We start from the raw sequence: 27306 nt of genomic DNA, 5'->3' as shown, positions 1-27306 counted from the left end.
CCTAAAATCTCAAAGCTTGGCTTGGTGCTAATGTGCCAATTTCAGCTGACTTTCTAATACCTAACAAGAGGCAGTATGTGAGCATATACTATCCTAATATTGTATACAATACTTACACATTGCACCAGTGCAAACTGGGTTTTGGCATCTGTATTTGCAAAGAGAGTGCAGAGACGGGATTGTGCATACGAGATGGGAACTCTTTTTGTGTGTGTGCGTGTGTGTGTGTGTGTGAATGTAATGTAATGTAAGTGCTATTTGGAGAATAGCACGCTATTTTGGACGTTTTAGTAGAGCTGTCCCTTTGTACATGTCCGATGTCCCATTTTTATATACTATTTTATTGACATAAAAAAATTAATTATCAATTAGTTTATTAAGAGCAGCTGGTACCAAAGGAGGCAGACACAACAACATGATTGAAAGGACAAAAACACAAAAATTATTCTACCTTTTTTTGTAGCTACTTGTAAAAGGAAAATCACTTTATGGCTAATAGTACTGCTCAAACGGCTGCTACTCAGATTCTGAATTTGAGCTTAAGCTGCTAAAATAAAGGGCATCTCAAAAATAATCATACGATTTCAAAGTGCTTTAATTCCGCAGCTGTTCAACAGTAATGATCGAAACACGTAGTGTTAGAAAGAGGGGATTCGTGAGTTTCATAAAGTTACCAGTAGGTACCACAAAAACAGCACTGGCTGCAGTGAATCCAGACATGCTCACAAAAAGGACGGGATGAGTTTGGACACATGCCGTGCATCTGGAGGGGGACACACTCTTTATATTCAGCCATGTATTTTAAGATTTACTGCAAGCTTCTATGTCCACCACTTAAAAAAAATAGCCTTTTGAAATCGGATTCTTCTTCTTGATGCACCCTGTAAAACACAAAGTGAGGGTTGCATGACTTTCAGTATCTGAGAAAATGAACTTGGAAACAAGCTTATCCACTTTTGGGGCTCATTAAAGTGTTTAACAGTTTTAAACACCCACCATTAACATATTTGTGTGTTTAGCTCATCGGATCAACAGAGGCTTGCGTTGGGAAATTCAAGGCTATGATAATGACCAAACCTGAGCACGTCAGACTCTGCTGCCACTTGTTTGTTTGTTTCATTCTCTGGCTTTTTCCTCCATGCTCTGTCGCAGTCAGCACATGCTAAGTGTAGGCCAAGGCCAAACACCCACAGGGAGCGACCCTGTCCTCCACACCGTGCCTAACCCATGATGAGGGTTCTTTCTAACTCCCACTTAACCCTCACCGCACACTCAAATATGCTTCCCGCTGCCCAAAGACACGAAATAGACCAAATAAACATGCGAGACTGGTGAGGAAATGCGAATGAATGCTGAGATGAAGAGCAAAAATTTGTAAGGACGCAGAAGCCAAGCTGGCTGAAGCAATGTTGGCGATGTACCAACACACACACACACACACACTTAGGTCTGCAGCAGAGCGAGGTGTCAGAGCCCGTTAGAGGCCTTTGGCTGGACGTAGCTCCAGAACAAGCTGGACAAAAGCGTTGCCTGTCTCCCCTCATTAAGTGATTTAAGATCCCGTGTTCTCCCGACTCCTTTCATCGCCGCCCAAAGTGCACACATTTAAAAAAAGCCCAACAAGAATGCCAGGGCCTGCTGACATGAATGGGGTGAAGAGGGGCAGGAAAGCCAAGTTCATGGCGGAGGACCAGGGTCTAAAGCTGCACTACGCTAGCCATGCCTATTAGCCTGCGTGCACATGGAGGGGGGACATGTAGCTTGAATAAACCGCGGTACGATCGCGGCTTGGCCCCCCGGGTGGGAAACAGCAGCGCCTTAATCCATTAACAGTTCTTCCTCCACAGAAGAAGCTATGTTTTTCCCATGAAGGTTTAGCTCTGTAGAAATGCGCCGTTTCCACATTCCTGGCTAAGAAGGCAGTGCTATATGGGGGAGGTGGGAGACGACGGAAAGATGGAGGTGCTGCATGGAACGTCGGAACTGCTTCCAAAATCAACCTTATGTGAGCGCTGGTTTGGTTGAGTCGTGTCATAATTATGAGTGATTAAAGCTGGCGATCATATATCACACAGTTAGTGGGATTTTCTATGAAAACTCCATTACAGCCTCAGATCCGGGCAGGATCTGCCAAAGCTTTTAGCAGCTGCTGCAGAAACATTACCATCTTTGGTGCATTATTACACCTTAAAACTTTAAAACGTTTCGAAAAACAACATTCATTGTTTAGTTTCGTAAAAACTAAACAATGAATGCGTTAAGAAGCTGCAGATTGCAGTGAAGGATTTTGCATTTAAGTATTTGGCAACAGCAGGAATTTTAAAGGGAAAAAAATCATGGAGTAAAGCAAAAGATTTTAGCAGCTGTGGCAAAATCTTAAATCATTTAAGGTAATTTTTTAATCTGTTATTGTTTTGCAAAAGTTGTCTAGGAAAAAAGTTTTGTAGCTTCAGGAAATTCCCATAAAATAAGTGTCGTCAAAATCTTGAATAAACCAACATTAGCGTCCAAAAAGCTCATATTTGTTTACAGTTTAATAATTTGGTTTATCAAACCGTAAAAACTGATTACATTGTTTTTTCAAGATATTCTAAAAATGAGACCATTTCTAGTCTAGAGTCTAAAGTATTTGGAGACATTTCTTTTTGTTATTGATCTCTAACGGTCATTTTTCTCTGAGAAATGTAATAATCTTTGGTTGCTCATTGAGAATTTTACCGTTTTTGGGCTCATTAAAACTAAATGATTCCAATTTTATCCATTAACTTTATTCTGAAGTGTGTTTTTGATAAAACACATGGAAATTGTTGTTTTTCAAAAAATGATGGCAGATTGCCTAACCAGAAAAAAGAGACTCTGGATCTCCTGGTAATTTCCCACACAATGAACTCCAGAATTTTCAGGGAATGGTGAACAGTAACCAAATAAAAATTTGTAACAACCAAGGCATGCAGAAGAGCATCTCTGATTGCACAATATGTCAAACCTCAAAGCGGATGAGCTATAGCAGCAGAAGACCACACCGAGTCCAAATTCTGTCTGCTAGAAACAGGAAACCATGAATCAAGTGAGCATTGTTTAAATACCACAGCCTGAGTATTGTTGCTGACCATGTCCATCCCTTTGCAACTACAGTGTGATGACTTCAGCAGAGTAACATACTGTCCCAAAGCTCAAATCATCTCAAACTTTACTAACGTGGCCTCCACAGTCATCCACCTTTAGGATACAGTGAAATGAGAGTCACATCTTGGTGTGATGCTGTTGTTATCAATATGGACCAAAATCTCTGAGGAATGTTTCCATCATTATACTGAAACGGTGCCACAGAGAGTGAAGGCAGCTCTGAAGGAAAAAACAGGGTCTAACCCAGCACTAGCAAAGTGTACTTAAAAAAGTGGCCACTAAGTGTAGTTTTTTTGTTTTTTTTTTACTTTAACAAAACAAGCATTTCAAGGTGTTCTCCCAAAAAAGAAGTTTTTGTATTTGTGTATGCTTATGGCATTCAGATACACACACACACACACACACACACACACACACACACACACACACACACAGATATAAACATGCCACACACAGCTTTAAGTAACACCTGAAAGGCAGCAGGCTCCTGTGGGTCATTATGTCATCTGGTAGCATTCAGATTGTAGCTTTGAGAACGCCTCTTCAGATCCACCACCGTGCAGGATCTGCACTTAAGAAACTTTCTGCAGCCACTTTGATGAAGAGAGGACTGTGTTTGAAGCTGGTCGACTTTCTGAGAGATGTGACGAGGAGAGGAGAGCCCCTAACTGAGGAGACATCAAGAAACCTATAATTCCAACTTATCTGGTACTGCACAGCACTGCAGCACAGAGAAAGTGAAAAGGAAGAAAGATGTCTGTTAAAAGAGAGAGCCTAATTGGAGAGTGGCTGTGGTCAGTGTACGGAGAAGGCAGAAAATGAACCCCCCCCCACATCCCCCCAAAAAAGATGCTGTGAGCAGCCAAAGTCCAATTAGTGTGGTATATGATGTGGGATCCAAACATTTGTTTACAAAAGGCAGGGTTTTTTTTCCGTAGCTCTCACTCTCAGAGACGAGGGACCCCGGTCGGATTCCATGGCGGCTCCACAACAGAGTGGGTGTGGCTACACCACACAAACCTCTGGGCCTTTTGACATTACACTGCGCAACCATGAGGTCAGAGGAAGGCTCTTTCTTCCTTGGCACAAAGGAGTGATTTTTCACTCGCCCCGTGAGAACAGCAGGGAATAATGAACTCTCGGGCCCCTGGTATCACGTTCGGTTTCACACGCGTCAACTCCATTCTGGAGCGGAACAAAAGGGCAGTAGGAGAAACATTTGTGGGGAGGGAACAGTGTGCCCGGGGCATGCCATGCAGGGTGAGTTTGATGCATTTTAATGGCAATATAACCCATGAGATTAGGGGGAAATTGTTTCTTAATACATACGTGCAAAGTCTTCCTTATAGCAGGATCTGATATTTTTGCAGCTGATCCTGCAGCGTGTGGCAGAAACGACAGGAAAATCAGAGCTGCACTAGCCTGAGCCGCTGTCCGCCCTTTGTCCACATTATGCTTTGAGCAAATGTCTGGGTCCTAACCGAGCTGTGACTTGACTCTACCAGATGGGAGGGGAGTCTGCAAATCTTTGGATTAAAGACTTCACAGTCTGGAATCAAAGCCTAGCTTCAAACTGAATCATCTTGGAAATTAGGATCAGTTTCACCCAAAAAAAAGAACTTTAAGAAATTAAGTTTCAGCAGAAGTCCAGATGCTTTTAACTGTTATTTTAGTGTATACTTACCGGAAAATAGAATAACAGTTTTTTAGCATAAAAACACAACCCACTGTGCTGTATAGCAGGCGAGCTTTACAGTATAATACCGTCAGCTGTTTGGTTACCATTATATTGCCATTTGAGTGTTTCTATAGTAATCCTATAGTAATGTCTGTGTGAAAGATAAGTGAATGCCCTTACCTCATACCACGAATTCAGTCTGATCTTTCATGGGCATGGAAAGATGAGCCTTGTCACCGTTCCCCTACAGTTACAGGAATGCTGCTGTATTAACCATCGTAGCAAATACTGTGGCTTTACATGACTGAGCAGTACAGGAGTCTTGGTAATACTCGCACATTTATTAGGTAAATCATAAGACTTTAGTCGGCCATATTACACATCCACAAAAATCCTTAAAACACCTCTAAACGATCCTCTTTTAATGAACTTTCATCGAAACAAATGCCGTATTATATCGTAAATGGTAATTTAAATTTCCTAAAAGAATCAGCATTTATATCGTATTCGACTATAATACTGTAGAACCAGATATTAGTGTACAAACAGTTCATGCGTAACAAATAGTTTATCACTTTAGTCCATGGTTACTATGCTTCATGTAGTGGACATCTGATTTTAAGTCAGCCTTGCATCTCTAAAATTCATTACACGATTGAAAAATAAAGGAGCTAAATTAGCTTCTAAATCGGCGAACTAAGCTGGAAAAAAATCTTTAACCAAAGAGACAAATTGTTAGCGCTATCAGCCACATGCTAGTCTATTTACTCCATGTTATTCCTGCAGAATAAAAAGGAAAAAGTCAAGTTTTTATAGTGATAAATGTTTTGGAAACAATGAAGTGATGCTACGTGAACATGTAGTGTTTTCTGACAGGTTTCTCTGAAAGACTGATACAAGAAATCTTATTTTTGTGGAGTAATTCTACTCTGGCATCTTCTAAAACATCCATCTCCTTGCACCTTGTTTTTTTAAATTCGGAGTAATATTCCTTCAGTTTCTACTTTCCAGAAAGAGAGGCTCCTCAGGTTCCTCACCTGCTTGACTGTATATAAATGAAAGTGTCTAAATGTGAAAGCAGACTCTCCGGAAATGGAAAGTATCCCCCAAAACACACATTTAATCAGTGAGGCAGAAGTCGACCCCTGCCACTCTAGCTATAAGAGACTCCGTACGTACGAGCACGAGCACCCTGCTCTGTGTCATCTGCTCGCTAAACTAGAAAGCATTTGGGAAAGGCCAGACGGATTAGGCTGCAGTTACTCTGACATGAAAAGCTGCTCTTAATTCAAAAGCTCTCATGGCTGATTAATCACAAATTATGATCAAACAGCTGACTTACAGGATAAACATATGACACCCTGCACACAAGTCTGCGTCTGCATCCGTGTGTGTGTGTGTGTGTTTTCCTCTGTGTGCAGACATGCATGGCCTTTGAGTGTGTGTAAAAGTCTCCCCAAAGTCTGCACACTCATTTTCCACAGCAGATTAAATGTGTGTCTGCAGCCACAGAGCACACCGCCAAATTAAAGTCCCCAATGCGCTGACTTTCATCTGTGCAGCACCTGAACTTCTTCTTACAGGATCACAACCAAAGCAATTTGCTCCGAGGATCTGGTCACAAAACTGCTCCAGATTTGGACTAAGGCTTAAAACATTTGTGTTTTCCGCAAGCTGATACTGTACTGAAATATGCAAAAGCAAAGAGAAAAAAAAAGCTGAGGAAAATATTTTTTAAATAACCTCAAGCTTTAACAAATGTCCACTGGGTGTGTGCTGCACACATGGAGGAAGGGACTTGAGCTCAATCCTGGCCGAGAGCTGAGGAGTCAGCAGAGCAGCCAGGGGTAAAAGTGGATTCTTTCTTTTTTTATACGGTAGAACAAAGCTGTCAAGTCTGAGAAGGTTTAATTGAACTTCTCATTTCTGATAGCAGAGCAGCAACAGCTGGTCGACTAACATCTGGACAGCAGGGTTAGCCAATATGAAAGCCCTGAATGTACTAAAAATCTGAACTGTTTTCTTGTTTTTGTGTTTTTTAGCGGGGCTTTGCTGTTAATCCTCAAATATTTTTATGATGTACGCTTGATTGGTTTATGACATGCTATCTTAGAAGAGTTCCTACAAAAAAAAAAAAAAAATTGGGAATGAGGCTCAAATTTTATTGATATTGCTTTACAACAGTTTTCTGCTGCTTTATTTACGTGAGCCTGTATAAATGGCAAATGTAATTAAACATATTTTGGAGCGTAAATAAAAACTAAAGCTCTACCAAGGACAGGATTTTTACAAATTCTAAAATGACGCTAAACACATTTTTTTGTCGATGTCACCAAAATGCGAACATGGAGAGAAAATAACATCAATCGTGGTCAGTTTCTAAGTTTAGCAACACATTTACATAATTATCTTTAGTTTCAAGCATGCACTGATTCACGTGCATTTCAGTATTTTACTAAAGTTTTCATATTATACATGCAAATTCTTCTTCAGTTTCAGGGACACGGCACCTGTTTTGTAGGGATTTAACAACTTTTCAATTATAATAAATACTTTTGGCAAACCAAAGAGACATTTTGGGATTATGACAAACACAATACAAGATTTAGGCAGCTGTTCCAGCTACTTTTGAGCAAAAGCTAGCTAACAGAGAGAGAATTTTTGTTTTATATTTTATTTTTATTTTTTTCTTAAGTGAATTTTTCAGTTTTTTATCTAACTTTTTTTCCATCAAAGTTCTGCGACTTCTGACATATTTTAACATTTGGACAGCAAAGCTGGGAGATAGCGTCAATTTTCAATATTAGAGTTTGTGTTTCTAAAACGGGGTCATCATATACCAACTATTAGCAAGCACCGATTTAACCCTGACTTATACAAAGGGAATTTCTCTAATAAATTCATATTGCAGCTGCGTGTTAGTATTTTGCAAACTCGGTTTTGTCGTCATTCATTTTGGATGCTCATTAAAAAGCAAAGTGAGAAATAAAAATCAGGGTAAGTAAGGATCTGTGGAAGCAAAAAAAGCAAACTCAGCTCCACGTAACCATCTAACATTTTTATCATGTCATGGGCACTGCAACAGTGTGTATGTGTGCCACAGTACATAGTAACCATACAGTTTACATCTCCCAGAAAGCAGCAGGCTTCTGCAGCATGAATTCAACATGCTGCATTAAGAGCTTTGCTCCCTTCAGGCTACAGTAATTCTGGGTTATTTCTACCCTGGTGTATCTGGCACAGTTCTGGTTATCAGTGCTCTGCGGGCCAATGAAAGCACAGCTGGTCCATGGCTCATTGGCTGCTGAGGGGTTATGATTTAATCCTGATTGGTGACTTTCTACAAGAACACACACAGTTTTTTTTTTTTCCTTATGGGTGCAGGGGTGGGGGTATCAGGGAAGGTGGTGGGGGGGTGCTTGGATCAAATTTGCATTTTATCCATTTTCGCTGTAGTGTGGAGGGTTTTAACCTAATTTTGAACATTTTGAAGGTTTTTAACGACAAGGACGCAATATCGCCAGATTGTTAAAAAAGACTTCTCAGCTGGGGCTTTGGCCTCGCCAGTTGATTTGATTTAACCCGAAATAATAATTAAAATCATTATAACAAAGTTGACGCAAACTTTCGGCCCACACAGAATCAAAAATTTCTTTGCAATGATTTCAAATAATCGCTAAATAATAGCTACTAATTGGAAAAGTCAAGAAGTGTGTCAAAGAGTCGTGCTGCACCACAGCACCACATCTCCCACTACACTGCTGGGTTGCTGGGCAAAATTTAGAATGGGCCTGCCTCCATACAGGAGTGGATTGGTGGATGGTAAATGTGTGTGACGTCTTAGCCGGCGTGTTTCTCTAACCCCCCTGTGTATCGCGTGTCTAGACCTCACCAGCACTACTTCTGGAAAGACCATGTGACCCAAAGAAGCAGTCACAGGACTTCGACAAGTCCATTTTTTCCCCCTGTCCTCTTCTTCTTCAATCAATTCTTTCCTTTTATTCCAGCCAATAATCAGAGAGATTCAAAATAAGTGAAACTGAGGTAAAGCGACAGAAGGGGAAACCAGCGCCAACGAGACGTGGCGGCATTAAGGCCAGGTTCATTCCAAATCCAGTTCGCCTTTGAAAAATGATCAAAGAAAAATTTCCCCCCATAATTTAGGCTAAGCAGTCATAAGATTTAAACATCTGAATGCTTTATTGAAAGATTTAAAAAAAATCCACATTTTAATGAAAATTTAAAAAATAAATGGAGGCTTACATTGACTACATTTTTGTTTTAATATTTTTTCATGATATAAAAAATGTTCCTGAATTATTAAAATCTTTGACTTTAACATTACATTTAATTTCTTTTGAATTTTATTAAATTTAAATCAAGTTTACAGCACCATACTGTCATATGTCAGTAAAAGTCTAAGCGAACTAGTAAACTACAAAATTACATATCAGTGCTAAAGACTGTTTTGAAAAGCTATTTATGTGTGCTAAAAATAATATCTTTATAACTTATTTTGAAACACCTTGTATAATAAATATATTTGTATACATATGAACTATGAATTGAGTTTCAGAGAAAAATATGAACTTCAATTATTTTGAATAAAAATACATGTATGTTGATATAAATTGTACTTTTTTACATTTTATTTACAAATGTATAACTGTTTTTTGTTTCACTGTGTAAAAGACATATGAAGACATATGATCATATTTATTATAGATGCAAGTAAAGTTATTAAGATAGTTTTGTACATTTACTTAAAGTTGCTGATTCACCTCCTAAACTATACATTTAACAAAATATTTTTTTTAACTTCTCTTCCCTGTAACGAATATATAACACCTGACATAAAAAAAAGAAAAAAAAATAACACCCTTCTGTGATTTTTATTCCAAAACATCGAGTTGTAGTTTTTTTTAAGTACGTTCATGCATAGAAAAAATAATTAGTGAACTTTTGGTGACCAGGTTTTTGCAACTTACAGAAGTGCACTAAAACTTAATAGTCACCTCCATCCAGAGACAGAAATATGAGTACTGAGCCATAAAGACTTCTGATGGAAACCTAAGCAGCCGGCACATTCAGGAAACAAATAAAACATCTTTATGAGCGAGATTTTATGATCTTAATAGGCACGCTCCCGGTCCAGTGGCCTCTAAGTGCTCCGCTGGACAGGTCTGTGTTTCAGAGCCGACTTCAGCCACCGGCTACTGTCTGCAGAGCCACACGCAAAAACTCTGCACAACTTACTGTTTTTATTACGCTGCCTGCTGGATAATTAAAAAAAACACTTTCTATGCCTGTGAAACTGCAATAAATTCCCATTAGCTGTGAGTGATTTTGCACTTTAAAACACTGCACAAGAGACTAATTCAAACACAACAAACTCAGTATATGTAGGAATCATATGGTCTGAGTAAGAGAAACTAGTTCCATGAAAGGTTTTATAGAAAATCGGTGGTTTGGCTGTGCTTATTAAACTGTAATAATCAACATTTTCCACTTAGATCACTCTAATCCTATATTTTCTTTTTAAAGCAGTAATTTTTCAGCAAAAGCAGTGATTAATGTTTAAGTATTTTCAACGTTGGGGAATTTTCTTGACTTAATCTGTTCATTCCATCATTCCAATTCCCTGAAACTTTAAAAAACCCTCATCAAAAACAGCTACATTTTTATGTATGCAAGGGTAAAATTAGAGTGATTTATGTGCTGGATTAAATCAAGTATTAACTCATGACTACCTTTGTAAAATGAATATTTGTAGCTTTTATTTAAGTCTGAACGTAACTTCTTTCTCCACAAAATTAAAGAAAACTTTTTGTGAGTGTTATTAATATTCAGTTTATTTATCCCTTTACTTTTCTGTTGGTCTAATAACTTTCTGACGTTAAACCGCAGTGAAACTTTAGCCGTCTCCTCGCCTGTTCTTTAAGCCTTTCCTCAGAGTCTCTTTGATGTCGGATGTGGCAGGTTATCTGTGACCTTGTCCCTTTTGTTAAACAGACAATGCGGGCTTGTTGGGCCATTAGTTTTTCTTTGTAGGTGCTCGTCTAGGTGTGATATCCACCCTGTCCCTGCTGATCCCGCAGTCGACCTAAAGAAATGCACTACGGGGACAAAGAAAGCCTTCTGGGGCCAAAAATACCCCAAAGTTATTTACTGCATTCCAAACCAATCAGAGTAGAACTACCACCAAATTTATCTTAGCTAAACATCATCAAGTTGAAGATTAAAACCAGTGCGTAAGAGGGGTAATAACAGCTGATAACAGCTCCTTGTGTGATTCATGAGAACGTAGTACTCCGCTCCAACGGAGACGTCTCATTGGCAGGGAAGAGGAGAGCAGCGATTGGCTGAGACGGTGACATAGGCTGTGTCGACTCAGCGCTGGGACCTGTTACGCCAGATGCCCTCCTCTCGTCCCCTGCAATGTTTGCAGCCCCACGCACGCGATCCCTCGCTCCGCTTGGCTGCACCCTCTCATCGCATTACTTCTGCTATTCTAACTCCTCCATCAATTATGCACTAGAATAACTCAGAGCCCTGATGGAGCCAAGACATAAAAGGGGATCATCAGCGCGAGCGCTCGCAGCGTCTGCCCGCGTGTTCCCACCGTGCTCCTGCCATTGCTGCGACCAGTGATATGAGCCAAGGTACCAGCTCATGTAAGGGCAGCTGTGGCGGCGCACACCGAAGGGTTCGTGCAAAAATCAAACGCAGCCTGTGCACTCAGCATTGTGTTAGTGGGTCAATCAGAAGCAGCACGCACAACAAGGTGAAAAAGCAGAATTTTAAGATGCTAAACTTTTCCTGCCCTCATTGTTGAACTAGCTTCTTTCTAACTGGACTTGAATTTTGATTAATTTGAGGCTGGAGTGCTCGAAAAAGCCTCAAGAAATCAAAACTACACTCGAAGCCACATCATTTTTCAAGATTTGTTTCATTTGGATTCATTTCAGTGCACATGTCGAGTCTTTTTGACTCTTTTTAAGGGCGGGAAAAGTTGCAGTGGCCTCGTTTAGTGTTTCATGCTGATTTTGACAGTTACTCTGCTGCTTTTAGTCTTTATCTATTTTCTTTTAAAGTTCAAGCTCCAGAAGTACAATAAACATTTTTATCTCCAGTAATACAAAAATTCTATTCGTCAAATAATTTCCCTCCATAACCGAGTCCAAAAAACCTGAATTATCTTCAGAGAAGTGAAAATTAACTTTGGCAACGCAGAAAAAACCAGACGTCAGAGCGAAACTTTTAAAATATTCTTGAAAAAAGGAATCGTTTAAAATATTCTCGGGAAAAAAAATATTTTAAAAGATTCTTTGCGCTCGATTGAAGAAAACCTGACTTTAAGGACTCGGCAGGAGGCGTAAAATACGCCAGGATCAGTAGTGTGGAATGAGAAAACATCAGAAACTGCTCGTGTGATCGCCCAAGATTCGTAACCTACTTTTTTTTTTCCCTGAAACAAAATGGAGTCGAATTTGGAAAATGGCTGCCTGTGCTGCACCGCTCCGCCACACACCGCAGAGAAAAAGGCGAAGAGGAGGGGAAGTCAGTCAGCCACGTCTATGGAAAGTGTACAGATCTTGGCAGTCTGAGATTTCAATTAATGGCCCTGAAGTTCGAGCTGTACAATGATAAAATACCAAAAACAATTTAATCACAGTCATTCATCACCAAAGCAACAGAGGCCAGGAAAGGATTTGTGAGAAATAATAAAAAAAATAAAATAAAAAAAAAGGCCAACATCGTGTCGACCCTTCTGCTAAAGTCATGGCGGTCCTGACCTGGATTTCTCCTGGTTTGCGTGTGAAGGTTTGTCCAGGCTCTATCGTGAGATCACAAACAGCTTTTTTAATATTTCATGGGTCCCAAAGCACCAAGTCTGCTGAAATCCAACAGGAGGAAACACTTTTGAGTTTCAACAGGCCGGCGAGCCACACGAAAGGTCCCGCAAAGTCACACCAAGTTCACTAAACAACACACGCAGATAAATAACAGTCAATATTTTTCACCGCGGGAGTCTGAAAATGGCTAAACAGCTAAAAAGCCTTCTCTGTTGTGGTATGAAAAAATCACAGCTCTTAACCAGCATCAGATAAACCCCCATACCAAAACGATTACACGAGACATTTGAACCCGAGAAACAAAAGCAATTAGGCAGCAGCAGAGTCTCCCACAAAAGCTTTTGGCTCATCAGAGATATTTTGGTTTGTCTTTGTGGCTAAAAACAACAAAAAAATATGCCTATGGTACGTGAAGCTCTGAGAGCTTCATCGCTCTGTGAATCACACATGATTCAACAAACTGACTGGAACAGTAACACGCTCACACATCAGCTTTGTCTAATTTCTTCCAAGATACACAGAAAACCCAAAGTCAGCAGCCGTTTAAAATCAGGAAATATCGTCCCATTGAGGAGGTACGCATACTTTTCGTTTCAGGCCTCCCTCCAAAAGCCGCACTGACCCAAATTTAGTTCCAGAAACACTGACTTGGAGGTTTGGCCCCTGCTGTCAAAATGATCACATTTGCTTTTCATCAAGCATATATCTGAAGCCAGTTTAGGTTTCAGATGTAATTGTGTATGATTTGAATCCACTGAAGTGCCAATTTTCTCATTACATCCATTTGTCTTAAACCAGAGGAGACAGCAAAACCTTTTTCTTTGCTGACTCGGAAAAAAACTACAGAAAAATCAAACTTTTATCCTCATCATTCAAACAAAAAAAAAGCTCAAGGAGACTAATTCACTTTTAAATAATCCAAACATGTCAAGGAAAACTTTTCCACCTGATTCATTTACTTAGTAAAATACACCTTTAACTTCATTAAAGCAAAAATTTATCACTGTTGTCAAGTCATTTTATCGGTCGTAACTCCTGAAAAGTCCCAGTTAAGCAACTTCATTTGAACTTTTTTTCCAGCATTTTTCTTCTTACTTTCTGGTAAGAAACAACATAGAGTGAGGCCAAAAACCGCATTACAATCAAGAAAAATGGATTAAGTTGACTGGCACTGGGTTTGCATGAGGTAATCTGGTTTAATAATTCACACAGTACCAACACATTTACCTCCAAAACTGATGATTTTAGTGTGAACGGTGGCACACGATTTAAGAAACAATCTGAACGCATGTCTCGACAGCTTTTGGAGTCCAGAAAGGGACGCCAGGATGGCTGAGCAACCACCCTGCCATCTTTGATACTAAGTGATGCCCTGCAAACAGCGGCAGCCGTGCCCAGTCTGTTAGCAGCTTAGTGGCTCTTAGGACTTTTTTGGAGGCACTTTTTAGAAGCTTTACTGCAGTCATTAGGAGTTAAGGCTGATTAATGTGAATGGTCAGGCAGGGCCTGGCTTTCTGAGGGAAGAACAGAGAGGGGTGAAGGGTCTCACAGGAAGTGTTTTGTGTCTCCACACAAAGGGGAGGCTGACCTCTTAAGCCCCTTAGAGCCTCTTTGCTAATACCCTCACCGGTGCCTACAAAGACACAGGGGATGCCATTTCACCACTCACATTTAAAGAGCACACACACACATACACACAAAAAAGGCCCGCTAAGATTAAAACGGCAGAAAAGTGAAGCTCTGTGCAGCGGAGTGAGACGGTGTGAGATCAGGCCTGAAGAGTCTCCCACTAACACAGTGACTGTCACGCATATCAAACGCAAGAAGCCAAACTCTCACAGTATCTGATCTGAACTCTTATGGATCTTATCGACGATCTACTAAGTCACAGTTAAAGTTTTATTTCTTAAACACGAAGGGAAAAAATCGGACAAAAAATAACACAACCGGTTCCCTGAAACGAATCAGTATTTTACAAATTTTACATTCTTTCTGGTTCATCTTTATTCACAACTCTTAAAAATCAGCTACAAAAATCTGATTGTACTGATCTAGACATGATTCATTGATCTTTCTAGAGTCTGGTCCTGTAATCTGCCTTTTCTTGGTCTATACTGAGCAGATTTGCATGATTGACAGGACAATGTGTGAAAGGCTCTGGCTCATTCTTTACTTTCACTCGATCAAAAAACGTTTAATGGCATTCTGCCTTATTCGGGTTTCTTTTTCTAAAACTTGACACAAGTTTTGTTGCATAAGCGTTTTTCCACTTTCCACTTTTCCCAAACCGAAAGATGATATTTACTGTTTTCTGTCTTTTTTTCAAGTTGCACTCACTTTTACGGAATTCCTCACAAAATTAACGCATGTTAATGTGAAGTATACATTTTCAAATCTACTGTAACCACATTTTTTATATGTCAAGAGCCACTCTATACTCTAGTCTCTAGTACTGCTTTTTAGCCTATTTGTAGAAACCTGAAAGTGTAAAACAGTGACTTTTTTCTTCATTCATGCAAATTAACAAGCATAATATCGACATTCACATACACTTTACATGTGTGTGAATTTTTAGTTATGCTGCATGAGCAGATTTTTTTCTCTTTGTAAAATTCAAGAACTGGGTATTTCAGTTGAACTGATTTGAGAGAATTTGTAATAAAAGTAACTCACACTGCACTATAAAACTATAAAGCCGTTTTTCTTTTCTACTTTTGTGAAAATACACTTTTAATGCTCTTGAGTTGCTTTGTTCTTCTTTCTTTCGAAACATGTTGATTTGTACTGAAAACAAGTTGAACTTATTGTGTTCAGCAGATGTTTTTCATTTTGGTATTTTTCGTAAATACTGAGTATTAGAAAATTCTTAACACACGTTCACAAGTATCTCGAATTAAATTAATACCTCATTGGCTGACTTTTTTTCACTTTTTTAAATCCAAGAAGTGGTATTATTCTTTAAAAAGTCTTTTGATGATGTAAAATTTTTCATTATTATTTAGCATGCAAAGACATTTTCAGGATTCCCGGGGGGCTTTATTGGAGATTAATGATTGATTTTTATCATTGTTGAATTATTCATAGCTTATTATTCTTTCATTATAGCAATGTTTATCCTATAAAACCATCTAATCATGTACCATGAAATTATACTTCTTAGGATGTTCTTTGCGCTACTTTAAATTTAATAAGTGTGATTTTTCTGACTCTTGGAAAGTAATTTTACTTAAAATAATTGGAGAACTCCAGTAATTTAACAGGCAGTTTCATCTAGACTACTATCAGCCTTTTTTCCTGCTTTGCTGAAATGAGGTTGTATTCAAATTTTGGTCAACAGATATTTTTTTCCACTTAATTCAAACATGATTTTTCTCCAGCGTTGATTCCTGAAAATTCTTAAAGTGAGCTGATTTCTCTTGGAATCTGTTTGGTGTAGTCGTGCTGCACTGTCAGCTGTTTTTTTTTTTTTTTTTTTTGCTCTCACGAATACAAAACTAAGACTATTTAGAATCGAAAAAGATGGAAAATCTGGCAATGAAAAACAAAAATGGCGAAGGAAAATGAGATGCATCGATATGTTGCTGTATCTACAGTGCATTCACTGTGCTGTACCTCAAAAGAGATACTGCTGTAAACCAGTAAACCCACTATACAAGCTTTAGTCACTGTTTCCTGTCAATCACTCCCTGGCAGCCTGAGGCCGTGCCCCTATTAAGGCTGACTTATGGTCCCACGCTGATGACAGTCTGTGTAAGAATTGTGGGAATTGAACCAAGAACAGAAGCGATGGAGACACATTTGTGGTCGTTCCTACAAAAGGCCAACAGCTAGTCACCCATTAGCAGTGACCACGCTCAGGCTGAAAGATTGGCTTAAACCATAAACCTTTTTTCAGTTGTCTATATTTCCAGGCATTCCACATATTTATGAAACAGCCCCCAAGTGGCAGCAGACTACTATAACAGGTAGATGTATATATGCAAAGCTCCGCATAGCACCAACGCGGTACCATGAGGGAGTCTTTAGTCAAAGCATAAAGGGAGGATTGAGGCAGCTTCACTCTCCAGGCAGTCACAGACGGCATGCAGATTGACGCGTCTCCACAGGAAAGCTTTCCCCCTCTTTGCAGAAAACTGAGAATATAAAGCTCCCGGTTTAATTGACCCGAAGGTTCAGCCTTCCTGAAGTACATTCTGTAAGGTACTACTGATTAAAGTACACAGAGTGGTAGGAAACGGACACATGAGAAGTTGAATATGGGAGATTTCTTATCTGAGATTTGACGCTCTTTCATTTCATGCACTGAGAGACTGAAGTGCTGCGAGCGGGCTTAATGCTTCTGCACTCTGTAATAAAATGGAAGGTAAACCTCAGATAAGATGCCTCTCGTGCTCAGTTTATTGACAGTTTCTGAAGCCCCCGGTGCAGGAAATCACATTTGCTCTGCTCTCTTTGATGCCTTTTGAGACTGACACTTCCTCAGGGTGGAAACACTGGTTCTGACCCCACCCTGGGATGCCGCGGCCTGGACACTGTTCCCCTGCTGTAGCCTCTGGCCTCTTATGTGTAAGTTTCTCCGTAGAAACCCCCTGCCCCACCTTAGATAGCACACGCACACTCTTCACTTCCACCTCTCCCTCTCCCGTCTCCTCCTCCTCCTCTCTGCATAGCTAAAAAGCCGGCTATGGGCTGCTGAGTACGAGTGGAACAATAGCGGCCTTTCAGGCGTTCTGTGCCAGTGCTGGGAGAGGACTACGGTCCTGAGACCCAGTCAATATTTGGACGTGGTTGCCTTTTTGTGTCCGTTTTTAATCCAAGCGGAACCAAGCGGCAGGGAGCCGGGAAAAGGCTGAGAGGGGAAAGCGAGGGTAAACACTGGGAACAATGCAAATGGGGCAACTCACAATGCCACTGGGAAACTATCACAACATCAGCTCGCCACCAAGTGAAAAATGGAGTATTGTTTCTTTAAGTGGAGATTAAAAAGAGAGCGGTGTAGGAAAAACAAATATCGGAGGTCATTCTGCCATGTGGAAAACTGTGCACACGGAGGGTTTCACTGCAAACGGCCAATCATCAGAGAGGTCTTTTAAGTGAACACTTAAACATGAAAAGAGGCCACTGAAAAGATTCTTTGACTATCTTATGGAGAAATATGTTGCATCTGCTGTGGAAAGCTTTAGATGAGCATTATCAAGGATTAAAAGAAACCCCCGGGGTGACAGTGCTCCCCCTGAATGCTGGAATCCCTCTCTCCCCAGCTGTCAGGTCGTTAGTCCCACCCAATGAGGTTCTTTGATGACGAGGGGTATCAGTTTCCATGGCATCGGAGACACAAACAGCTTGGGAGATTAGGGTCGGAACTCAGCCCTGATTCTCAGTTGATCCCACCTATCAGCAACAAATAAACACCTTGGGCGAAGGCAACGCCTGCATGCGGACCATATGGACCCGGGTGGGCTTTAATGAAGCAGCTAAATAGCTGGTGAGCGGGGAATTTGCTAATAGCTCCTTGTCAGAGCAGCACTAAATACCCAACTCGTTCACTTTATTCCATCATTTGGTTACTGACACAGCCGGCTAAGCTGACAAGGAACATCTGTGGCTCATTTTTCTTACATGAGTGTTTCCACAAGGAAAAGCTGCAGTTTTTGTTTTCCAGGTTTCTTGCCTTGACTGGGCTGTTTTTATCCTGCTGTTACTTTTTTAATAAACACTTCATATGTTACATTTATGAGGATGGATCACACTAGGTGAACATTTAATAATATAATCTCATAAGATTTATTGAGGGCCTGTAAGCCACAACTGGATTTATTGCTAGTTTTCACATCATACTTCATCATACTTCACTAAAGGTGGTCTCCATACTGTTATGAGCATTAAAACCTTCACAAAAAACACTTTATATGGTAGTATAGATGTTTAATTAATAGTAATAGATAAGTTATTAATGCTTTATTACTTTGACATTAACAAATATTTGTTGGCACTCCAGGATCTGCTCAACTAAGCATTTAAAATTATTTCTTAAACATTTGGTACAACTTTTTAAAGGAGATTGCAGCAGCAGTTAAACGTAATACCTGAAAATACACCAACAACATTTCAAAAACTTTTTTTTATTTTTGATCATATGTTTCTCTCCTTCTAAATGAGAGGTTCTCAGTGTTTTTGGGGGCCAGAGACTTCTTACAGAGGAGAAAATCTTCCAAGGAACCCCAGAATAATCCCAACACAGATTTAAGTGGCTGGGGCTCAGCATCACTCGACGATGTGGACTCACTCAAATGAATCTCCATGCTCGCAGCTGGCTAGCTGGCTAAAACGCCGAGCTACGGAGCAGCAGGAACGGTCCGTTACACCCTGAGAGAAGCGGATAGTCTCACGATATCATGTGTCACGACCATAGGAGAGTTTCAACTGGCCCAAAAGATAACGTAATGGACACAATGTGCCTGTTTTACTGGCTTTAATGCACTAATATACTAATAGTAATGGATCACTTTGCAGAAACAAGGTCCTAAAACGCCCTGAGGTGTGTTATTATGAATATTAGTGCATCTGTAAATCTCACTAAATCTTCCATCAGGGTTGGGCTGTAAATGTGAATAGCAGAAAAATGTTTTGCAACCCGACAACACAAAAGTTTGTCTGCAAAACTGCTTTCTACACATCTGTCGATACACATAATTCCTTTAATAAACTCACTTTTTATGAACAATTTATTAAGTACACAGTTCTTATTAACCTTCTCAAACTGCACGGCCACCACACAGACAATATCTGCACACACTCTTTGCAGATTTATGTAAAACACCAGCATTTTTAAAGTTTATATCCAAATTAGCTGCTTTCCAAAGCAGCATAGCAGCCAAGTGCACGGCTAACACCCCCTCAAACTAATGGGACAGATTTTTCCTGTCTCCTCCAGCCCCTACACCAGACAGATTTAGCTGACAGACAATAATCTGAAGTCTTTTTAGTTCTTTTTAAGGGATTTAACATTTTAAAAAAAATAACTATAAGTCATTATATCAATTATGTGTGAGCTGTTTCTTTTTAACAAGTCTCCCTGATACTGGAGTTCTCTTTAATTTCATTAAGTAGCTTATACAAGCACAGCGACTCGCTGTCACCGACTGTGAAAGCTTTTCAAACTCCAGGCAAGGCTGAGCCATCCTGAGGGCTGTAAATCCCTCCACCGCCGCTCCAAGTCCCGCTCATCTGAGCCTAATCAGCACCGAGCATCAGCGCAGGAAGATTGTTCCCCAAGATGAAAGCAAGGCAAACATGAACGCAACGTTTATCGAAATTACAAAAAAAGGGCTCCTTTCAGCTCCTCTGAAACAATGGAAAAAACATGAAAATGTCAAAGCATTTCCATTTTTCACGACTCACTTCCCATTTCAATTCCAGAGCTCCTGTAGGGCATTTCATGAATGGCTGAGTATGGACTGCTGCTCCGGATGCCATTTTTCCTCACTTTGGTCAAATATGCAGCAGAGACAGGAGAAGAGGGGGGTAAGAAAGCTCATCTGGAAGTTGGGACTGTACCGCAGCAGGTTCCCAGGGCTCCAACACTGAGTATGGTTACATTAAACAGCGGGGATTCAGCACCCGCCAGCTTGTATGGAATACTCTTAAGTTCTGCTGCGGGTCAGGGGCCCCTGGGCTTTTTAACATGGCCCTCTTTTACATTATACAGCAAGGGTCAGGTTTAGATTAAAGTCATGAATGAGAAAAGGAGACAGTCATTTAGAGTTACTCATTTATTTAGTCCCTATTCTGTCGAGACAAAGCCCAGGCAGGGTGCCGTGCTGGGCCCGTCATCGGGCCCCATGGCCGGCGGTACTGCCCCGGTTTTGACCCTGACAACGGTCCCCTCAGTGCTGCTTAACCCGCAACTTGCCTGGTTACTACCAAGTGTGTGACCTCAGCATGTGTGGATCTCTCACAAGACCGAACGCCACGCTGTGCCTTGGCCGCTGCTGAAATACCCCTGTGTACCCCCTTATTGTCTGCCCCAGCGTGGGCCAGGAGGAGGGCGGAGGAGGCGGAGGGGACACTTGGATAAGGGGGTGGGGGGGGAGCATGGCAACCAAAAAACTAGACTTGAGAACTGGGAACTGCTTCAATGCCAAAAATGGAGGGAGGAGAGGACCTGCAGCCAGCGAGTGTGACAGAAGGCTGTTATCAGACTCAGATATCTTTCTGTTAGCAGCAGAGCAAGAACTGCATCACCTCCTTTGATGTCACCGCCGCAGCATTTGCATTTCTATCATTAACATCCTGTCAGTTTAACTCCTCCGTAACACACACTTGCCCTCAGGGTGACCATTACAAAGACATGGGAAGGCTCTTGATGTGTGTTTTGACTGCTGAAGCCCAGAAACCAGTTCCTGGGCCCTGAGCAAATGTTGATATAATATTTATTTATTGACTCATGCTGAAACTGCAGCCTGCTAATAAAGAAAGTATTCCAGCTGAAACAAAGTGACAAACACTCATCATATCACTATGCGCTCCGGTGCTGAAGGTGGAAAAGTGAAGCACTGAGTCACTGAGGGAGGGAGGCGCCCGGGCACAGGCAGGAGGAAGTTTCGGAGGAGAAATGTCACCTCGGGATCCATGCAAAAGTTTCTGGGAGAAACCTCTCAAACAGGAAGCAAGAAACACATCAGATTACAATTTATCAGCTCTCTCAGGGCAAAGTGATGTGTTAGTGCGATAGATCAATAACATTAACCCTAAGCTGACAGGGAATATCTGCAATCCCTCACAGGATGAGTCTCCGTTTGGCACCAAAACGATCCTGTCATTTCTAATCGATGACAGCAGACTGCAAGCGGCTCAGCATTATTTTTAAAGCACCACAGTAACACATTCCAAGCAGCACTTGTAACACATCTGCTTTCAAATTTCAAGCCTGATAATGTGGAGCAAACAGTGAGCATTAATGGATAACAGCACGTAAATGACAGCCTGTGTAAAAACACCTTGTTGGTGAAGGAGCTGTCATGGGGAGATTTATGCTGCTAAATGTGCACGGTTCATTACAAAGAAGACTCAGACATGAGGGACAATTAATCTGCAATCATTGCAACAATCCATCAACAAGGACAACAATTATTAAGGTGAGCGAGGTAGCGAGCAATCTGCCAGGCTTGGTTTGAAGATTTAAAGATGGTGGCACTTCAAAGGCAAATGTTACATCATGGATACAAACAGGTGTGATAACAGCTGAGCTATTAAATTATCAGTATTTAACGCTGGGTTTTTGCTTTGCTTCCTAAAGTGGATTACCTTCAGTTGCCCGCACCTGTAATGCCACAAATAGAGCTGAGAGTATAACCACCTCAGCCGATCAATCAGCCTTTTGCACTGCTGCATACGGGGCAGCGCACAGGGCGCTCCTGCAGGGCACAGGGAGCCCCCCTCCCCGCTCCGTGTCGCTGCGTCCCTGCGGGAGAGCGGGGTTACTTACTTGGGGTTGGTTCTGTTCCAGAAGACGGCGTATCGGTCGGACACCACCTTGGAAGCAGGGTCCTGGCCGTACACGCACATCCCAATGATGAGGATGAGGAAAAGGATCATGTCCACCTGCGGCATAATTGCTGTGGAACTCCGATGAACTGAAAATTGGCCGAAAGTCTTTGTTGAATCAGGTTTACAGGCTCTGATGTGTGCTGGTGGTGCCTCTGTGGATGACAGTCCACTTTTATTTCCTTAAAGATGGAGCTCTTTTCTTCTGTACCTGGAGCTTAAACGCCGTCTTCTTCATTTAAAGCAGCGATTTGGGGTTTTAGCAGTCAAATCATTTCCTCGATTGGATCTACTTTAAGTGAAGAGACGCCACAAAACCACCGCTTCAGCCACGACTCAACTCCGCACCGCGCAGCGAACAGTTTCTCCAACTCGCAGTGAAACAGTTCAAAACAGGAGCCAGCCCTTCGCAATCTACGCAGCACAGAAGAATACTATATATATGTGTGTGTTTGTGTGTGTGTGTGTGTGTTAGAATAAAAGGATAAAAGGCAAAGTGTTCCTGTTAGGGCAGAGATTTTAAAAAGAAAAAGCGCAGACACTCAGTCCCCGTGTCGCCGCACTCGCCAGCTCGGGACCTCTCCTCCGGCTCTCCGTGGATCCAGCGACAAACACTGAAAGCAGAAGCTTCAGCTCCGGCTTAATCCGCAGCTGTCCGATCTCTCCTATCCAAGCGACCAAGAGCAACAGCACGAGATGACAAAGCTCTCGTGGAAACGCGCGCGGTCTTCAGGTTAAATGTCCCCCGACGAGCGGCTCCGCCACGTAACCGAGAGCGCGCCAGAAGCGGTGCGAAGCAAGTAAAAGCAGCGCCGTGTGGCTCCCGCTGCCATGCTCTCCCGGACCAACCCCCCTCCCCTCTCCTCCTCCCCCCCCCGCTCTCTCCCTCTCTCTCTCTCTTCTACTGGGCCAGTCAGGGAACACTGGAAAAAATCTTGACAGTTAAGAGGCTCGAGCTCGTTTCCCAGAAAAATAAGTCAAATAAAACCTGGATTCATCGACTGTTTTTGCATTGTTCCCACTTTTAAATAAACCATTCCCCCCCGACCAGATCGGGTTTTTTTTGAATGAACAAATAACCCATCCTCACAAATTCACCATATTATTTGTCCCGTGCTCGTGCACGGGGGAGGTGGGGGTCATAATCAAGTTCTTCACGGTGGGGTTTTGGAGCCGACCCGCTGCAGCGGTGTTTGTTGTTGCAGATATTTCTTGCAGTGTACAGTTTCACGGGTGCGCGCGCTCCCATCGGCTTTGGATTTTTGAACGACGTGCGTTTCGCTTACAAAAACAACACCTCTCCTCCTCCTCGAGGGGGTGAGGGGGTTTGAGGGAGGTATTGATGGGGGTGGCTGGTGTGTGCGGGCTTCCCACAGGCCCGCAGACAGACTTCAGATCTCTGCGCAACCAGCCACTTTCACCGGTTCAGCTTCATTTTCACTAAGCAGTGACAATGTCCAAGTTTCATTTTGTACTTGAAAAGTTTTATTCAAATGTGACATCAGCGTGCAGATTGCCTTTCAAACACTCGTTCAATGGATTTACTGACATAATTATGTCAATAAAGAGCTCTTCTGGTGGCCTGAAAACAAGCTTTTTTTCTTTTCTTTTCTGTTTTTTTCCCCAAAGCACTGTTTTCACTTGGGAAGCTGCCATTCTGAAACCTGTAAAACGATCTCAAGCGCTCTGCTGGCAGAGTTTTCACTTGTTTTTTGGAGAGAAAAAACAACATTTCCATTCTGCTCTAAATAGCCACATATTTTATTGTCTGAACAAATGGAAACCGGGTTTATTTTTTATTCTCTTTTATTTTTTTCATGGCCACACACAGGCATTATAAAACATTTGTTTCATAGCTTCCAGTGTTGTGCATGTGCATCCTGCCGTGTCGTGCTGGTTTGAGTTCATGACTCAGTGCGCCACGTAGTGGTGGTCACAGAAAAAGCTCCGTAGATCACGAGGAATTCACTGAGGGTCAGTTTTTTGTGTTGTTGTTGTTTTTTGTTTTTTAGGAAGATTGCAACACCGTGCTCATGAGAGACGAGATTATATTAAGTAATTAAAGTAAATTGTGGGTTTCGGGGTGTTTAGGGTACATAAATGTCATCAGGTGAGCTTTTCTGTCCCACAGCGAGGCAGACGCAGACAGAGCTCAGCCTGGTGGCTGAACTAATCCTCCTTATAACAACAGTACCACCGAGGAAGCTCGTCTGAGTGCCACTGGGCTCAGCAAGAGGATTGTAAACTGCACTAAGACACTAAACAGTCGCCGCTGCTCTTCACACTGTGGCTTCTGTTCACTAACAGCTTGATTTATTCCAGCCGAAAAAGGCCGGCTGAACTCCATTTCCCCTCCTTTAAAGTTTAGTTTAGTTTTTAAAAACTACTCAGAGCACAATGTGAAATTGCTTCAATAAAAGCAACAGTTAAATGGATGAGAAGAAAATACTATTTTTTTCCACATGATGAGATTCACACCACCCCCACTCTTTTCTTATTTACCAGGAGGCAAGCTTTGGGGTGAGAGCGGCTTGAAATGATGTGAAAGTGAAAGGGCATAGGGTAGATATCACATCGAATTATCACATCAAATGCCTTATACAGTAAATCAAATCAAATGTTTTTCTGAGTGGGACTCCGCAGCTGAGTGGTTAAGTGGTTCACACAGCTGCCTCAGAGAAAGATGGCTTCAATATGTTTTTATCCACTGAGTCTTTTATGTGCAGTGTTCTCCATGAGTGCCTGTTGCATGTTCAGATGTTAGCTGGTATCTGTCTCTGTCATTTGATGCTGGGTGGGTGGGCGTTCATCAGTTTTCTGAGAAATGGCAAATAAAGCATTTCATCCTCATCGCCAGGTTTGGGAACATCTTCTCTTATAGAGCTCCTGTCATCAGTATCTTCCAGTATGAAAGAAAATGCTGCTCTGCACTGAACCTGACACCCAGGTGCTCCACAGTATGTTCTTACAAACAGCAAGTATAAACCAGAGACTATAGAAATGATTGATGTCACAACCACGAGATCGCCTATTGTTTTGTGGGCTACTGCAGTCATGTAAAACAGAAAGTTTGCTTCTAAGTAAAGCCCATGACTCAAGAGCTTGTAGAAACACCTCTTAGGTTTCCTGAAGTTTCTCTGAACATTGCAGGGTGAATTTGCTGGGATGTCCAGTCTAGGAAAAACCATGTGTGCACGGTGTTACCACAGAACCCGGCTGCTATTTACCCTCTTAATTCCTATGGAAGCGGTAAGGCTGGACTTAGTTCTTCACAGGACTGCAGAGAGTCCGGTGAAAATTCTTTTTCAGTTGACTTTTTAGCATTTTGTTTTCCAGAGCTCTAAGATATTGTTTAGTTATAGCTAAGCTGGTAAGCAAGTTGAATCCATATGGCTGCATCACCTACAACTAACTTGAATTTCACTCACCAAAACAATGGAATCCAAACTTCTTGGATGATCCTAACCTGTATTATCTGTCAGACAAATATGTCTTGATGCATGCTCAATCATCCAGGTAAGTAAGTCCCAAAAAGTTGATTCTGTTGATCTGGACGTAGCGTTTTCAGTGGGAGAAATGTTTCGTCACTCATCCAGGTGACTTCTGCAGTCTCCGTTGACTGCAGGTTTCCCTCTAACCTTATAACAGGGTGCCAGATAAATAATTAAAAAGGCTTCAAACATCCAGTGGAAGTGTGAAGCTAGTGACCTGAATTAGCCGACATGAAATCTATTAAATAGCGTGCAGCTTTAGCGACCCACCCTTAACATCCATAAATTCACGCCTCTGTACAATTTAACCCCGGCTATTACAAATGGGAAAATTAGCTATAGAGATTAAAGCTGTTTGGGTAAAATCGGTATTGATGTTTATTTCTACTGTAAAGTAATTTTAACATGGCAGTCTGTGGGGATTTACTCAGTTTTGAAGAGAGCCTCAAGTGGACATGGGAGGAAGTGCACTTCAGCAACAGGTTTATTTTCAACCGCAGAAAGTTATTGGTATAAAGAAACTTCTTCCCCTTTTTTGTCATTATTCAGTGACATAAAAGCACCATCACAAGGCCACAAACAACAACATTTGAACATTAAATAACTTCGCCAGGTTCATGGGGTCTGTTTCTGGACCTGTATTTAAATAGAGAGCACATTTTGAAAATGATTCATAATATGAGGGTCCAGGTATGAGTCAGTGTCATATTAGCTTTAATACTAAACTAAAATGAATTTAAACAGATTTGTGTTCACAGCACAGCAGCAAAGAAGAACTTCCAAGGAGTTAGTCCAGAGAAAACAGTGATCCAGCCTGGATTGGCTGTAACACTGGACAATCTTAATCCAGACAAAGACATGACTTGTTTTTCTGCGGAATATTCTTTAATAATATCTAAGGTCAGACTTTTTAAAACCACCTCGATGAAACAAAACTTCCTGGATTACTAAAATAAACCTGACTACACTTGTACTGCATTATGAAACAGCTCTTTGTACCTGTAACTGGCAAAGAACCACATGCAAATACACAAAGTCATGGGAAAAAAATCTCGTGAAACGACCGTGACACACGCCTGCTGTGCACCATACATCCTCAGACGGCTGGGGAGCGAGCTGAACCCGAACTCGGCAGCTCTGTGCTCATGTTCCCGTTGGCTTTGTTTACAGTAAATCCACCGTACGCTGTGTTTGGTTTGGCTTTCTTGTGAGGTCATTGTTTGTGCACAAGTGTGCATGCTTCTGTGCGTCTTGCAAACTCATCAGTGTGCATACGCAAACCGGCTGGTCAAGTGATTTGTGTGTGTGCGTGTTTGAGCGTATTCTTCTTTTGTGCATGTGCACGCATGTGTGTATGTGTGTGCGCACACCCCGGGGCTGATGATCCACCTCACCCAGGCAGACTAATCCATGAGCTATAATCACCTCATCTCCCCAGCTAAAGTGCCTGTCCTACTTCATTTATGCCTGATATACGTCTGTGTTCCCCAAGACAATGGAGTCATTATAAATTAGGGTCAGTGGGGCTGCCAGCACAACACACAGCATCCTAATGTTTCTCATGGCCTTATGATTCGACTGTCACACACACAGAGGAATGAGATTTCAT

General features: G+C 41.5%; 1 protein-coding gene across 2 annotated transcripts in view; it reads right to left on the bottom strand.

Moving 5' to 3' along the window:
• Positions 1 to 23058, bottom strand: part of LOC100706624 (ephrin-A5b) — an 82565-nt gene extending 59507 nt beyond the window's left edge. For both annotated transcript variants that reach the window (XM_003440076.5, XM_005470451.4), the window contains exon 1: positions 22148 to 23058. In XM_003440076.5, coding sequence (XP_003440124.1) covers positions 22148 to 22272 — 125 coding nt within the window. In that variant the 5' untranslated portion in view covers positions 22273 to 23058. The remainder of the gene's footprint in view (positions 1 to 22147) is intronic.
• Positions 23059 to 27306: the final 4248 nt, after the last annotated feature.

This window comes from Oreochromis niloticus, linkage group LG7, assembly GCF_001858045.2.
Source record: "Oreochromis niloticus isolate F11D_XX linkage group LG7, O_niloticus_UMD_NMBU, whole genome shotgun sequence".
Taxonomy (NCBI): Eukaryota; Metazoa; Chordata; class Actinopteri; order Cichliformes; family Cichlidae; genus Oreochromis; species Oreochromis niloticus.
The sequence above is the reverse complement of the archived record's forward strand: the minus strand, read 5'-3'. Positions and strand labels throughout refer to the sequence as shown.